The sequence below is a fragment of the Scyliorhinus torazame genome, chromosome 3 (genome assembly GCF_047496885.1).
Source record: "Scyliorhinus torazame isolate Kashiwa2021f chromosome 3, sScyTor2.1, whole genome shotgun sequence".
Lineage (NCBI taxonomy): Eukaryota > Metazoa > Chordata > Chondrichthyes > Carcharhiniformes > Scyliorhinidae > Scyliorhinus > Scyliorhinus torazame.
This window is the reverse complement of record NC_092709.1, coordinates 44338947-44355059: the sequence shown is the minus strand read 5'-3', so window position 1 is coordinate 44355059 and position 16113 is coordinate 44338947. Positions and strand designations below refer to the sequence as shown.

General features: G+C 44.4%; 1 protein-coding gene across 1 annotated transcript in view; it reads right to left on the bottom strand.

Annotated features, from left to right (window-relative positions):
* Window positions 1-16113, bottom strand: part of naa15a (N-alpha-acetyltransferase 15, NatA auxiliary subunit a) — a 138240-nt gene that overhangs the window by 94874 nt on the left and 27253 nt on the right. The window contains exon 2 of the mRNA XM_072495593.1: window positions 11419-11503. Coding sequence (XP_072351694.1) covers window positions 11419-11503 — 85 coding nt within the window. The remainder of the gene's footprint in view (window positions 1-11418; window positions 11504-16113) is intronic.

Here is a 16113-nt window from a genome sequence, read left to right as displayed (position 1 = left end):
CGGCCATGTTGAGGGTAGATCGGAAGTGCTCAGAGGTGCCCGAGGAGTTGCTTAAGGAGCGTCAGAGGCTGCAAATGGAGTTTGGGCTTATTTAAACAGGCTAGGCGTTTAGGCAACTGCGCAGAGCCTGGTGTGCATTGTACAAATGTGGGGATAAAGCTAGCGGAATGCTTACGCACCAACTGAAGAGGCCGGCAGCGGTGAGAGAGATTGCACGGATGAAAGGTGAGGGAGGCAACGCGGTGACGGAATCGGAGTGGATAAACAGTGTATTTGAACCATTCTACTGGAAACTATACCAGTCAGGATCTCCTGCGGGGGCTGAGGATAGGACTCGGTTTTTTGGAGTTCCCACTGAGGGGCTGCGAGAAGTGACAGGGTGTGTGGGTCGATACAGGCCTCCCCGAACAGGCGCCGGATTGTGGTGACTAGGGGCTTTTAATAACTTCATTGAAGCCGACGTGTGACAATAAGTGATTATTATTACAGTCCGGGAAGGCCACGGATCCAGACCGGTTCCCAGCCGAGTTCGATAAACGGTTTGGCAAACTAGGTCCTCTGCTGGTGGGAATGTATAACGAGGCACGAGAGAAGGGTAAGCTCCCCCCACATTATCACAAGGTCTATCTCATTCATCCTAAAGAAGGGCAAAGATCCTGAGCAATGTGCGTCATATCAGCCAATATCGTTACTGATTGTTGACGCAAAACCATTGGCAAAGGTGATGGAAACACAGATAAAGAGCTGTGAGACCGGGTCTCCCTACTATATGCGGAAGACCTCCTACTATACATATCAAACCCAGTGGAATACTTTGGCAGGATAATGAAGATCCTGAGGGAGTTTAGTACTTTCTCAGGATATAAACTTAATATGAGGAAAAGTGAGCTGTTCCCAATAAACACAAGGGAACAGGAGAGAGATTTGAGGAAGCTGCCGTTTTGGTTAGTGAGGACGAGTTTCTGACACCTGGGAATATACGTGGCACAAGGCTGGGTTCAGCTGCACAAGCTAAGCTTGACGGGACTTTTGGCAGGAATGAAGACTTCAGGAGATGAGCTGTGCTGGCATTGTTGCTGACGGGTAGGGTTCAGACAGTGAAAATGGCGATCTTGCCGAAGTTCGTACTCGTGTTTCAAAATCTCCTGATTTTTTTGCCCAAGTTGATTCTGTTAGGAACATGAACAAGATGATTGAGCTTTGACTGGGTGGGGAGGATTCTCCCAGACCAGTGGGGACTTCCTGGAGAGAGACAGTTGGGGAGGGGGCCTGGCGCTTCCAAACCTGCAGAACTACTATTAGGCAGCAAATATTGCCATGGTTCAAAAGTGGGTGGTGGAACAGGAGACGGGTGGAGGCCTCGTGGAATGGTATTGGTGTCGATGCCTCTGCCTTTCTCGGTGACCAGATGCTCAAGAGTTCAGTTGTGACTTTGGCATTGAGGGTATGGAATCAGTGCCAGCAGCACGATCGGATGGAAGCCATGTCGATGGGGGCATTGATTTGCAGCAATCGCAGATTTGCCTTGGCGGGGCTAGACGCGAGCTTCTGGGTTAGGGCTGGTTGGATTTAAGTGGTTTTGGGGGGGGGGGGGGCAATCGCCTCCAGGTCTGCGGGACAGACTTTTATCAGAGGATGAGATTGGGGAAGGCAAGATGTCGGATAAATATGCAGAGTGAAAGGAAGGAAGCCCCAGTTGAGGAAATTAGGCAAAAGCGAGAAGAGGAGCTGGGAGGAGTGACCCAAAGTGGAGTTTGTAGTTAGGTCCGGTGCAGAATCAATACATCCTCTTCATGTGCAAGATTAAGCCTGCTACAGTTTAAGGTAGCGCACATGGCACATATGACGACGTCCAGGATGAGTTGGCTTTTCGCAGGAGTGGAGATGCGGGCGGGATGCCGGGGACCATAACCACATGTTTTGGGTGTGTCCGAGGTTGCGGAAATACTGTCAAAGATTCTGGGAATAGAGGTAACACAGAGCCCACGGGTGGTAATATTTGGAGTGACGGAAACCCGGGAACACAGGTGTGGAGAAAGGTTGATGTAGTGGCCTTTGCCTCCCTGTTAGCCTCTGGGAACTGCCGGGATTCGGAACAGCCAATAGAGGGGAAGTCAGGGCAGCACTGTGGCACACTGCTGCCTCGCGGCGCCGAGGTCCCAGGTTCGTTCCCGGCTCTGGATCACTGTCCGTGTGGAGTTTGCTAATCTCCCCGTGTTTGCTTGCGTTTCGCTCCACAACCCAAAGATGCGTAGGGTAGGTGGAACGGTCACACTAAATTGCCCTTAATTTAAAAAAAAAAAATGAATTGGGTACTCTAAATGTATTTAAAAAAAAGAATTGGGCATGTGGGTACCTCTCTCTTCTTTCTTCTCTTTGCGGGGGGGTGGGGGTTGGGGGGGGGGTTAGTTGGGAAAAGGGAGGGAAGTAGGAGATCTGGGTAATGGGGGTCTGGATATGTTGTTATATTGGCAATGCTTTGTTTATGGTCGTGTTTTTTTCCTGTGTACACATTTGAAAATCAGATTCTGGGTATCTCTGATAAAACAAATTTATAATCTCCAAAATGAACAGGAAAACAAATAAAAAGTACGATTAGTTGCTGGCATGGAAAAAGAAGTTCTACACAAAGGTTTTCAGTCAATCCTTACTTCCCAGCTGTGGTTCTCCATCACAACTTTCTTGTGCACACATACTTCCACTTCAACCTCGCGGCATCCTCAACTCCCCATGTGGCAGGGGAGTCATCTCATTAACTGTACTCTTTCAGATCACACAGAACAAATTTTTTTTTTTTTTTTAAATACCTACCTGCTGAAAGAATTTCCTTTCTGAAAAACTAAAAGAATGTACGGCTAAACTCAATTTGAGCTCATTGCTGAGCAAATTGGAGAGCGGTATCCAAGAACAAACTCAAATAGCCTCATCGCTAACATAAGCTCCCTCTTCCAGGGGAGATTGCTTAGTCTCCCCCAGAGGTAAAGTCAGCCGTAGCATCTCCGGATGTTTTGCACAGATCAGGTATCTTTTCTAATTTTTAAAAAATAAATTTAGAGTACCCAATTAATTTTTTTCCAATTAAGGGGCAATTTAGCATGGCCAATCCACCTAACCTGCACATCTTTGGGTTCTGGGGGTGAAACCCACGCAGATACGAGGAGAATGTGCAAACTCCACACAGTGACCCAGGGCCAGGATTCGAACCCGGGTCCTCAGCGCCGGAGGCAGCAATGCTAACCACTGTGCCACATGCCGCCCGACGTATCAGGCATTGAGCCTAGCAAAAGTAATTTTTTGTTTTAAAAAGTCTGTAAATAGAATAAAAATAGAAAGGCATAGTAGTCAGTCACTTATCTGTAGAGAGAAAAGACAGGTTGACGTTGCCTCAAAATTGAAGTGTTATTTACTGCTGAATTCTGCACTTGGTGTAGATAGTTACAGAACCAGCAGGAAGCTACACAATCAGAGGCAGCTACACCTAGATATTGATATGCCAGATGATGATATACAGCAGACAAAAACAGCAATGCCAAATAAAAGCAATCGAGGTTAATTACAAATCTACTGAACAGGTGAGAATATTGCTTTAATCAAAAGAGCACACTGTAACAAATTAATTTTGAACAATTTCTGTAAGATTGTACATTGAATGCATTTATAAATTCCAACAGTACAATGGCATCAGCTATAGATCACCATGGCGCATTGGAGGATCAGTGGCATGCCAGTTTAAATTTTTCACCATCTTGAATGATTGAAGAGCGGCTACCGCAAAATCAAAACAAAGCTAGGCTAGAAATGTGGAACAAACTTATGGAAAGGGTCCATAATCATACAGGACAGGGGACAGCAACAAAAACTCAGATATTACTTTGTAGAGGCATAATGAATTAGAAGCACGGTGGCACAGTGGTCAGCATTGTTGTCTCACAGCTCCAGGGACCCGGGTTCCATTCCGGCCTCAGGTGACCGTGTGGAGTTTGCACTTTCTCCCCATTCGGACAAAGCTCGGCACAACATCGAGGGCCGAAGGGCCTGTTCTGTGCTGTACTGTTCTATGTCTGCGTGGGTTTCCTCCGGATGCTCCGGTTTCCTCCTACAGTCCAAAAACGTGGTTAGGTGCATTGGCCTTGATGAACTGCCCCCCATAGTCCTCCAGCACTGCAGTGATTCTATGATTCTATAATTCTTTGCAAAGAAATGAGCGATGTAAAGAAGAGACTGCATTGCCTTATATATTACTGAATTATTGGTAAATAGCAGTCATTTAGTGACACCAATTCCTGAACTAGCCTATTTCTAAAACAGCTGGGCCATAAAGACCAGGAATGTCTCAAGTTCCATCAATGATCTCTGTAGTTATCTGGTCATAGCGAGGGCAGTGATAATTGTATATTAATCATGTTTAATTGCATGCAGGTGGTGGGAAATAACTGGTGATGCACTTGAATCCGAATAAATAGACACAAAGTCTGACTGTTGGTTTGGATGGTGTATGTTTGTAATGCATAACTCTGTAGATAAATATGACACAGTATTGAGATTGGCTCCAGTTCGATCCTTCAACTGGCTTGCTATAGTATCAGATAATGGTGCGGGTGCTGCAATTGGAGTCAACTTCTTCTCTGGATTGGGTTGGTTTTGCTGATGGGGTGGCAGGTGGGACATAGTGTCATGAATCAGCACTAGGTTTGTTGCTTGTAATGGATATGTAGCTGTCACTGTAGTAGATGTATGCATTTGGATACCTAATGAGAACAGGATCAGCCTCTTATACCCAGGGCTGAGGATCACACATGAACAAGTCATTTGCGCAAAGTGAAGACGTTTTCTGTTTGCCAAGGAGTTAAGTGCCTTCAGGAAAGAAAGAGAACATAAAACTAGTAGTACAGAAAATCAAGCTTGCGAGTCCGGGTTAATACACAAAATCAAGTCCCTGGGCATATGCTCAGTCACTGGATAGTAATGTCTGCTTTAACAATTGACATGGGAACTTTGTGCACTATTGGGTTTTATGGTTAGCATTATAGAACAAAATGTCAAGACTTAATGGTAATCCTATATAAAAAATTTCCAAGACCACTTTTGGGCTCCGTGCTAAAGGAAGGCAATAGAGGGTGCATCGTGCAGGTACACTAAATTGCTGCTTAATGTGAGGGAATGAAAATACAAAGGAAGACTTGAAAACTGCTCCAGATAAGGAATTAAATATGAAACACTTACGAGAGATAGATTTTTTTTTTTAAAAAGAGGATCTTAGGGCTGTGAAATTCACTGCCAGTTAAGTGATTGGAGAGATCAGATGAACGTTTAAATGGGTTTGGTATATGATTGAAAGAAAATGAATCAAGGATGAGAATAAAGCAATCAACGTGAAAGAGCAGAATGTGGGAATAAGACTACTGCTCATGTGAAGGATAAAATGAACTGGTGAGGCCAAATGAAATTAGGAAATAGATCAAAACCAACGTTTTGGAAAATATTGACCAAAGGAAAATACTTTAGGCTTGGCCAGCTATCCCTTTATCCTTTGAATTTAATAGGTCAAAACTGGAGAAGACAGGAAAATAGGGGCAATGAAATACGTCTTCATTTCAGGGATAACGATCAAAAGTTTAAAAAAACTGCCAGTGTTACAGGTTACATTAATGCAGTTTCCACTTCCAGCATTTGACAAGTGAAAAATCAACTGATTCTTAAGGTTTTCATACAGTGTCATTAGTGCAAATGCTAGTTTCCTTGTTTTGTTTCATTAAACTCCTTTTACTTGTGAAATATTCTCATTTTACAATCAATTTCCACCATTCGGGTTTCTATTTTCCGGTGTATAAATCCAGGTTAGTCTCTACTCAGCACTGCCTTGAAAAAGCAATGAGACAATGTCAAGAAGCAGTTAGGGATATCACTCAGCGAAGGGGATCAAAGGATATGGGAGGAGAGGGCAGGATTAGATTAGCCATGATCATAATGAATGGAGGAGCAGGCTCAAATGGCAGAATGGCCTCCTCATGGGACTATTTTCTATATTTCCAGAACTCTTTTTGTAGTTCCACATTAACTGAAACTTATCCTCGCATTTTTATTTAAAATTCGCTGCGGTTTTTTTAAAAGTTCGAACGTTTTTTCTTACTAAGACTGTAAAAGTCTGTATAAAGCTATTTACTGTCTTGAGACATCAATTGAAATGCTATTGCTCAAGTCAGTAAAAATAGTTCCAAGCTGACTTTTGACGCACTGCTTACCTTTGCTTTGCCATTAACACAGTCTGACCTCTTAATATGACACTATCAGCACCCTTCTTAGCCTTGATCACCACCATATACATTCCTTTTGCCTTTCTGCCCACGCCATCATTGTCAATCCCCACCTATCGCTGGCCCTCTATTCAATCCCAATGCTCCACACAACACCCCACCCCCCCTCACACAACACAGTGGTTAGCACAGCTGCCTCACAGCAGAGGGACTCAGGTTTAATTCCAACCTGGGGCGACTGCCTGTGTGTGGAGTTTGCATGTTCTCCCAGTGCCTGCATGGGTTTCCTCTGGGTGCTCAGGTTTCCTCCACCAGTCCAAAGATGCGCAGGTTCGGTGGATTAGCCAAGATCGATTGCCCTTTCCTGTCCAAAAGATTAAGTGAGGTTACAGATTGGGCAGGGTTTGCAGGGCTAGGTAGGGTGCACTTTTGAAATATTGGTGTAGACTCGAAGGGTCAAATGGCCTCTGTCTGCACTGTAGGATATTATATATATATATATAATAATCTTTATTAGTGTCACAAGTAGGCTTACATTAACACTGCAACGGAGTTACTGTGAAAATCCCCTAGTTGTCACAATACCTGTTCAGGTACACCGAGGGAGAATTCAGAACGTCCAATTCACCTAACAAGCGTGTCTTTTGGGACTTGTGGGAGGAAACCGGAGTGCCCGGAGGAAGCCCACGCAAAAAAGGGGAGATGGTGCAGACTCCGCAAAGACAGTGACCCAAGCCGGAATAAGAACCTGGGACCCTGGCAGTGAAGCAACAATGCTAACCACTGTGCTACCATGCTGCCCCATAAAAAAACTATATGTATAGAAAATCAGAGTAGGAAAATCAAGTAAAAACAAAATCAGCCTGATAAATAGTGTTTATTCAATATGAACCATTGCTCTCAGATTTCAGAATAATATTCAGATTTAGTATTAAAAAAATAAAACAAGCAGAAAAAAGTCAGAGCACTGGGCCACACATGCCAAAGATTAATTGTTTTTCCTTACCTGATTCATCATGCCAAAAATGCAGAAACAGGTGTTATGTCAATAAATCAAAATCCCATAAAACTGATCAACCAGAGTAGTCCCAAAAATCGACCCCAGCCCCGGGTCACTGTCCGTGTGGAGTTTGCACATTCTCCCCTTGTCTGCGTGGATTTCACCCCCACAACCCAAAGATGTGCTGGATAGGTGGATTAGCCACTCTAAATTGCCCCTTAACTGGAAAAAATAATTGGCCATTCTAAATTATTTTTAAAGGAAGAGAAAAAATAGTCCCAAAAGGTAGTTTGCAGTGGCAAGGAACACCCATGGGAAAATGAAGGATAAGACCCACCTAAAAAGGAAATCTCTATGCACTTAATAAAGCTTATGACACAAAACCAATTTAAAAAACAAATCATGGCCCTTTCTTCAATGACACAACAACTTAAGTCACTGTATAGCTGAACCACACCGGCACTACAACAACGTGGATTGATATATCTTTAAAACAGTAAAACATCGTAAGGTGCTTCACGGGAGCACTTCAAAGTAAAATTTAGGGCAGGTGACCAAATACCTGGTAAAGAGGTAGGTTTTAAAAATCATTTTAGAGGAAAGCAGAGACACTTGGGGAGGAAGTTCCAGAGCCCAATGATTTGCAGCTGGAGGCATGTCTGCCAATGATGCAGTGACCCATTCTCACAAGGCCAAAACTAGAGAAGTGCAAATATCTTGGAGGGTTGTGCGGCTGCAGGATATCACAGAGGTAGGGTGGGGTGAGGCCGCGATGGGATTTGAAAACAAGGATTTTAAAATAGGAAGCTACTTAACCAGCAGCTCCTGGCCAACGAGCAGGGAGTGATGGGTAAATGGGATGTGGCATAAGTTTAAGACTCAAGCAGCAGAGTTTTGATGACCTTAAGTTTATGGAGGGTACAACCCTGCAAAGTCCTCCTTACTAACATTTGGGGGTTTGTGCCAAAGTTTGGAGAGCTGTTCCGCAGACTATTCAAGCAGCAGCCTGAGTCATATTCAAGGAATAATATCCCAGACACCACCATCGCCATCCTTGGGTATGTCTTGTCCCAACGGCAGAGGTGGCTGCCCTGTCTTCAACATTGACTCTGGACTCCATGTGTCTCATGGCATCAGGTCAAACATGGACAAGGAAGCTGCCACAACCCTTCAGCTGACTATATCAGGCTTCTCCATGTTGAACTCTACTTGGAGCAAGCACGGAGGTTGGCATTGGCACAGATCTACTCTGGGTGAGGGACCTCAATGTCCATTACCAACAGTGCTTTGGTGGCACCACTACTGACCGACCTGGCCAAGTCCTAAAGGACATAGCTGTTAGGCTGGGTCTGCAGCAGGTGGTGAGGGAAGCAAGAGGAAAAAGTATACTTGAACTCATCCTCAACAATCTGCCTGTCGCAGATGCATCTGTCCAGGACAATATTGGTAAGAGCAACCACCGCATAGTCCTTGTGGTAATAAAATCTCAGCTTCACAAAGAAGATACCCACCATTGTGTTGTGCATCACTACCACCATGCTAAATGGGGTAAATTCCAACAGATCTGGCAACTCAAGACTGGGAAATCATGATGGGCTGTGGGCCATCAGCAACAGCAGAATAGTGATTGAGGTTACAACCACAATATGTAACCTCATATCCCCAATACTATTACCACCATCAAGTCAGAGGATCAACGGTTGTTCAACGAAGTGTGCGCAAGAGCATGCCAGGAGCAGCACGAGGCATACCTGAAAATGAGGTGTCAACCTGGTGAAGCAACAATACATGCTACTTGTTTGCCCAACAGCGCAAGCAACATGCGATATGCAGAACTAAGTGATCCCATAACCAAAAGATCAGATCGAAGCTCTGCACTCCTGCCGCATCTAGTTGTGAATGGCGGTGACAATTAAACAACTCACTGGAGGTGGCTCCAAAAATATCCCTATTCTCAATGATGGTGGAGTCAAGCTCATTCGTGCAAACGATAAAGCTAAAGTACCAAGTGGATGATTCATCTTGGCCTCCTCCGGAAATCACCATCACAATTGACACTCCTCAGCCAATTCAATTCACTGCATCCGTTATTAATAAACGGCTGAAGGCACTGGGTACTGCAACGGCCCTGATCATTCTCCAGCAATAGTACTGAACACTTGTGTTCCATAACTTGCCACGCCACTCACCAAGCTTTCCAGTACACCAAGCCGGAAATATGGAAAATTGCCCAGGTACATCCTGTACAAAAAAAACAGAACAAATCCAACCCAGTCAATTACTACCCTATCAGTTTACTCTCGATCAGCAGTAAAGTGATGGAAGCTGTCACCAGCAGCGCTGTCAAGTGGCACTTGCTTAGCAGAAACCTACACACTGATAACTCAATTTGGGTTCCCTCATGGTCACTCTGCTCCTGACCTCACTATAGCTTTGGTTCAAACATGGACGGAAGAGCTGAACTCCAGAGGCGAGGTGAGAATGACTGCCCTTGATATCAAGGCAGTATTTGACCGAGTATGACATCAAAGAGCCCAAACAAAACTGGAGTCAATGGGAGTCAGGGAGAAAGCCCTCTGCTGGTTAGTCATACCTAACACAAAAGGAGCTGGTTGTGATTGTTGGAAGTTAATCATCTCAGTACCAGGACATCACTGCAGGAGGTCCTCAGTGTCATATTCTAACCATCTTCAGCTGATTCATCACTGATTTTCCTTTCATCATAAGTGGGGATGTTCATTGATGACTTTACAACCGTTCAGCAAGATTCATGACTCCTCAGACACTGAAGCAGTCCATATCCAAATGCAGCTACACCTGGACAATATCCAGGATGCGCTGACAAGTGGTAAGTAGCATTTGTGACACAGACGATGACCATCTCCAAGAAGAGATAATCTAACCTTTGGCATGCAATGGCTGTACCTTCGCTGAATTCCCCCACTATCAACATATGGGCAGGGGTGGGGGATTGATCACTGAAAGAAACTAAACTGGACGAGCCATATAAATACAGTGACTACAAGAGCAGCTACATGACTATAAGTCCCACAGTGCATAAATCGCCTCCCGACTCCCCAAAGCTTGCCCACCATCTACAAGGCACAAGTCAGGAGTTAGTCTTCCCCAGTCGTCTGGATGTGTGCAGCTCCAACAACACTCCAGAAGCCCAACACTATCCTAGACAAAGTAGCCCACTTTCATAGAATTTACAGTGCAGGAGGCCATTCAGCCCATCAAGTCTGTACCGGCTCTTTGAAAGAGCACCCTACCCAAGGTCGACACCTCCACCCTATCCCCATAACCCAGTAACCCCACACAACACTAAGGGCAATTTATCATGGCCAATCCACCTAACTTGCACATCTTTGGCCTGTGGGGGGAAACCGGAGCACCCGGAGGAAACCCACGCACACACGGGGAGGATGTGCAGACTCCGCACAGACAGTGACCCAAGCCGGGAATCGAACCTGGGACCCTGGAGCTGTAAAGCAATTGTGCTATCCACAATGCTACCGTGCTTGATTGGCACTCCATCCACAGATACACTACTCCCTCCACCACCAACACACAATGGCAGCAGAGTGGACCATCTACAAGATGCACTGCAGGAACTCACCAAGACTCCTCAGACAATACCTTCCAAACTGATAATGACCACCATCTAGTACATGCGCATGGGGACGCCACCACCTGAAGTCCCCTCCAGGTCACACACCGTCCTGGCTTGGAAATATATCACCGTATCTGCATGGTTACTCGATTGAAAACTCCCTTCCCAACAGCACTTTAGGTGTACCTACACCACATGAACTGCAGCGGTTCAAGGCGGCAGCTCATCACCACCTTCTAAATGGCAATTAGTGGTGGACATTAAATGCTAGCGTGGTCAGTGACACCCTCATCCATGAATATTTTTTTTTAATATCAATCATTATTCTGCAAACTAATACATCTATGAATTTACCCCCACTGCCCCTCCAACCTCAATCACCCTCCCAACTATTAACCATAATCATAGCAGCAATTCTATATACCACACCAAAGATGATGTTCACATTATAAAAACATACATAGATGCAAAGACAAGGCACATAATGTTTAGGCCCATTAACGAGTAAATACAAATTCACTATCAAAGCCATCGATCCAAAGTTAACTTACCTCCATGTTCTGCATATTTTGGATTGCTAAGAATTTGTTTGCAGAACTTCAACCCATGTCTGTACTGCTTGTGTTCATAGCATTTCTGTGACAAGAGGGGGGAAATGATGACAGTCAGAACGCATGAAAGCTACAAGATTACAACCTCACGTATCTGAAGTGAAAGGTGGAAAATTTGGGGTATTTCATTACTCTAACATATTAGATACAGTTTAAATATCCAAAAAACCCAAAATACCGGGTAGATTACCCAAAATACCAGGTAGAATCAGATCAGACAAATCTTTGGTCAGTTTTTTACTTCTTCAAATTTGATGTTTTGTCTGCATTTTTACCCATCTTAAATGGAGGAATATTTTGAAATTGATATTACAGCCAGAGTTGCTGTCCTCTGGAACTTAGCATGGAAATTTAGTGCTAATGACCAGTACAAAGTCAAGTACCACCCGAATAAAAAGATCACTAATTCCCACGTCACAAAAATTCCAAAATAACTACAGACATTTTGAAAATATGGTCCCAGGTTCGATTCCCGGCTTGGGTGACCGTCTATGCGGAGTTTGAACTTTCTCCGTGTCTATGTGGGTTTCCTCTTGGTGCTCCAGTTTCCTCCCACAAGTCCCGAAAGACGTGCTTGTTAGGTGAGTTGGACATTCAGAATTCTCCGTGTACCCGAACAGGCGCCGGAATGTGGCGACTTTGGGAATGTGGGATTTTCACAGTAACTTCATTGCAGTGTTAATGTAAGCCTACTTGCGATAATAAAGATTATCTATATGCTTACTTTCAGTAACTGGTGTACTAGGACACTACGGTCACGTTGCACATCAATATTTCCTAATCTATCACCATTTAAATAATACTCATTGGACAGTGGGAAGAAATTGGAGCGCCCAGAGAAAACCCAGGCAGACATGGGGAGAATGTGCAAACTCCATACAGACAGTCACCCAAGGCCAAAATGGAACCCAGGTTCCTGGTCTGCAGCAGTGTTAACCACTGTGCCATGCAAGCTAATCATCCCCCTACTGCACTCAAAAAATACACCTCAAATCCTGTCAGCACCTTCTAATCTATTGAGAGTTTTGTTAATTTAAAATTTTAGCATCTGAAGCCACTTGATCAGTCAGTATACACCCTCTTACCTCCTGTGCGGCGTGTCTCTAAAGCCCTTTTCAATTTCGCATTGGCCATTACACAAGCTGCAGTTTCTGCCATGATCCCACCACCCCATCTTCATACTTGCTGTCACCTTTATTCCAAACTACCCAACTTTCCTTTCTTGGGCTCAAGTTCCGTGACTGTCACTCTCCATATTCTCAGACACTGTTCCTATAACTCCCCAAATTACTCTCTACCTCCACAACCTTTAAAAAGTCCAGTTCAATCCTATTCTTAAAGCATCACCCTATCTCTAATTTACCCTTGCTTTACAAGAATTTGCAACACATCACTGCCATCTCTAGTCACATGTGCATAATCTTAGCATTTTCTCCAATTTCAGACTCAATCATAGCACCAAGGCCACTTTGTATAAGTCACCAATAACATGCAACCATAGCTCAATTTTTTCAGCACCCAATATTAAATGCCACGAATGGAAGTCAAACCAGAATCAGTTACTGAAAATAATAGAATTTACACTGCAAAAGGAGGCCATTCGGTCCATCGAGTCTGCACCGGCCCTTAGAAAGGCACCCTACCCAAGCCCACACATCCACCCTATCCCCATAACCCAATACCCCACCCAACCTTTTTGGACACCACGGGTAATTTAGCAAGTACAATCCACCTAACCTGCACATCTTTGGACAGTGGGAGGAAATCGGAGCACCCAGAGGAAACCCACGCACACACAGGGAGAACATGCAGACTCCGCACAGAGTGACCCAGACGGAATCAAACCTAGAACCCTGGAGCTGTGAAGCAATTGTGCTAACCACTATGCTGCCATGCTGCACAATAATCTTTATGATTGTCACAAGTAGGCTTACATTAACACCGCAATGAAGTTACTGTGAAAATCTCCTAGTTGCCACACTCCGGCGCCTGCTCGGGGACACGGAGGGAGAATTCAGAATGTCCAACTCACCTACCAACGCGTCTTTCGGGACTTGTGGGAGGAAACTGGAGCACCCGGAGGAAACCCACGCAGACAAGGGGAGAACGTGCAGACTCCGCACAGACAGTGACCCAAGCGGGAATCAAACCTGGGACTCTGGCGCTGTGAAGAAACAGTGCTAACCACTGTGCCACCTATAAATTTGAGTCGTAAAGTCATTAGGGCACAGGAGGCCATTTGGCCCTTATGAATTCATGCTAGCACTCTGCAGGGCAATTCAGTTAGCCCCATTACCCTTTTCTATCCCTTATCTCCAAGTTTATTTCCCTTAAGCGCATATTCAATCTCTCCACATGCATCACATTTGGAGGCATTGATTTGAGATTACCATTCGCCATGTAAAAGAGTACTTCCTTACACCCCTTGTATCTTTGCCCAAATACTTTAAAAGTCTGTCACCCCTAGCCCTTGTACCTTCAGCTAATGGGAATAGCCTTTGTATATCATTACTAACCCAGTCATGATTTGTACACTTCTACTAAATCACCTCTCAATCTCACAGGGAGAAGATTCCCCTGCTATTCCAACTTGCAGCTAAAATACCGTATCCCTGGAACCATTCTGGCAAATCTCTTCAGCACCCTCATAGACCCTCAAATATGTCCTTACATTTTGTGACCAAACTCCCAAAGCTTTATAACGGTTAAGCATAATTTCCGCTTTTGTACTCAGAACCTTAATTTATGAAGCTCAAGTTGCCATATGCTTTTCAATATGTGTTGCCACTTTCTAACATCTATGCACATAAACAATCAGGTTCCTCTACCCCATCACACTCCAAACCTTAGATGGCAGATAATGGTAGAGGGGGTGGGAGTAGAGTGTGACGAGGCTGGAGTACAACGAGCTACGAGTGGCAATTTGGTGGAGTTGGGGATGCTGTAGAAAAGGAGAAAGAAGTGCTGTTTCTTTATTTTTTTCCATTTCAGAAGCTGTTGAGTGTTCAAAGCTTTAATTAGGTAAGTTGGTAGGTGCTTTTTTAGTACATTTTTAAGATTTTATTCCACTAAATGTACTCAGTAGTTTGAACCAGTACTGAGGAGATATAGGTATTGCATTACATTTATAGCTTAATTAATAACACCAAACAGTGGAGTGATAAACTTGAAAGTTAATTAGTTAAATTAAGCACAATTAAGATGGCAGGGCAGTTGATGTGTCGCTGCTGTAGCACAAGATAACTTGTTGCTGCTGGAGCACGAGATGGCCACAGGTTATCAACAGCAGCTCAAGGAACCTCAGCTCAGAGCTGATGAGCTAGAGTCCTAGCTTCTGACACAGCAACGCATCAGGAAGGGGGGAAAGTTACCTGAACTTTCAAAGAGGCAGTCATGCTCCTTAGGCTCGGTACTTCAGATTCAGTCTGTGGTCAGGGACAGCAGGGTATGACTGCAAGTGAGAAAGGTGGAGGGTATGACTGCAAGTGAGAACGGTAGGAGGATCCAGAGGATAGTAATGTCTGAATTCAGCACCTGCAATTCTCCAAAAGGTTCAAGCAACCTGTGTGTGAAAGCAGAGACTGTCGGGAGGATAAGCAAACTGACTATAGCACAATAATGCAGGGAGCCATTCAAATGGGGTGAGTGAAAAGGAATGTAGTTGCAGTAGGGGACAGTATAGTTAGGAAATAAATACCATTCTCTAAGGCCAGGAGCATGAATCACGGAGGGCATGTTGGTGCTGGGGTTAAAGATATCTTCTCAGGGCTCGAGTGGGAGTGTAAGATCCAGTTGTCATGATCCATGCAGTTACCAATGACACAGGTAGGACGAAGAATAAAGTTCTGCTGAGGGAGTACAAGCAATTGGGGACAAAATTAAAAAAGAACCACGAAAAGGTTAAAAAACCCCAGATTACTACCCAAGCTCCCTGCAAGTTCATGTCCAAGTCATACCATTCAGTCTTAGAAATGTAATACCATTCATTATTGTTGCAGTCAAAATCCTGGAACTTTCTACCAAAAAGCACTCGTGTTTTCTCCAGATGGGTTGCAGTGGTTCAAGGTAGAGGCTCACCTCCAACTCAAGGGCAATTAAGGATGGACAATAAATGCCATCCTTGCCAATGAAACCCATATTCCATGAATGATTGGATTTAGAAAAAGAACAATGCTGCTTTGTATGAGGAAATACCAATAAGGAGGAAGATGGGAAAATATTGATTTTATATTTCAATTGAGTAATGCAAATGTGTTATAGAGTTGCTTGAAGGGGAGGACTTCCGGTTGCTGCATATAGATGGAGGTCGCATGTTTGGTGGCTCCTGCCAGAGCAGTTTTTTCTAAGCCCTCTGCACGCAGTTTTTGGGACAATTCTTTTGTGAGAAGCTGTGGGAAGGTCTGAGGCACATAGAATGTCAAAACCAGAAAAGAGAATCCAGAGAAAAAGGGAGTGAGCAATAGTATGCCGAGAACTGCTACAGGGAAAAAGATTGGCGGGAGAGAGTCCATCGAGTGGGGTCGAGCCCATCACGGTGGAAAAGATGGCTGAAGTGATGGTTGGGGAGTTTGGATGGTTGTTCTCAAAACATTTTGAAAGGCATCGGACAGAGATGATGACCTCGCTTAAGGAATG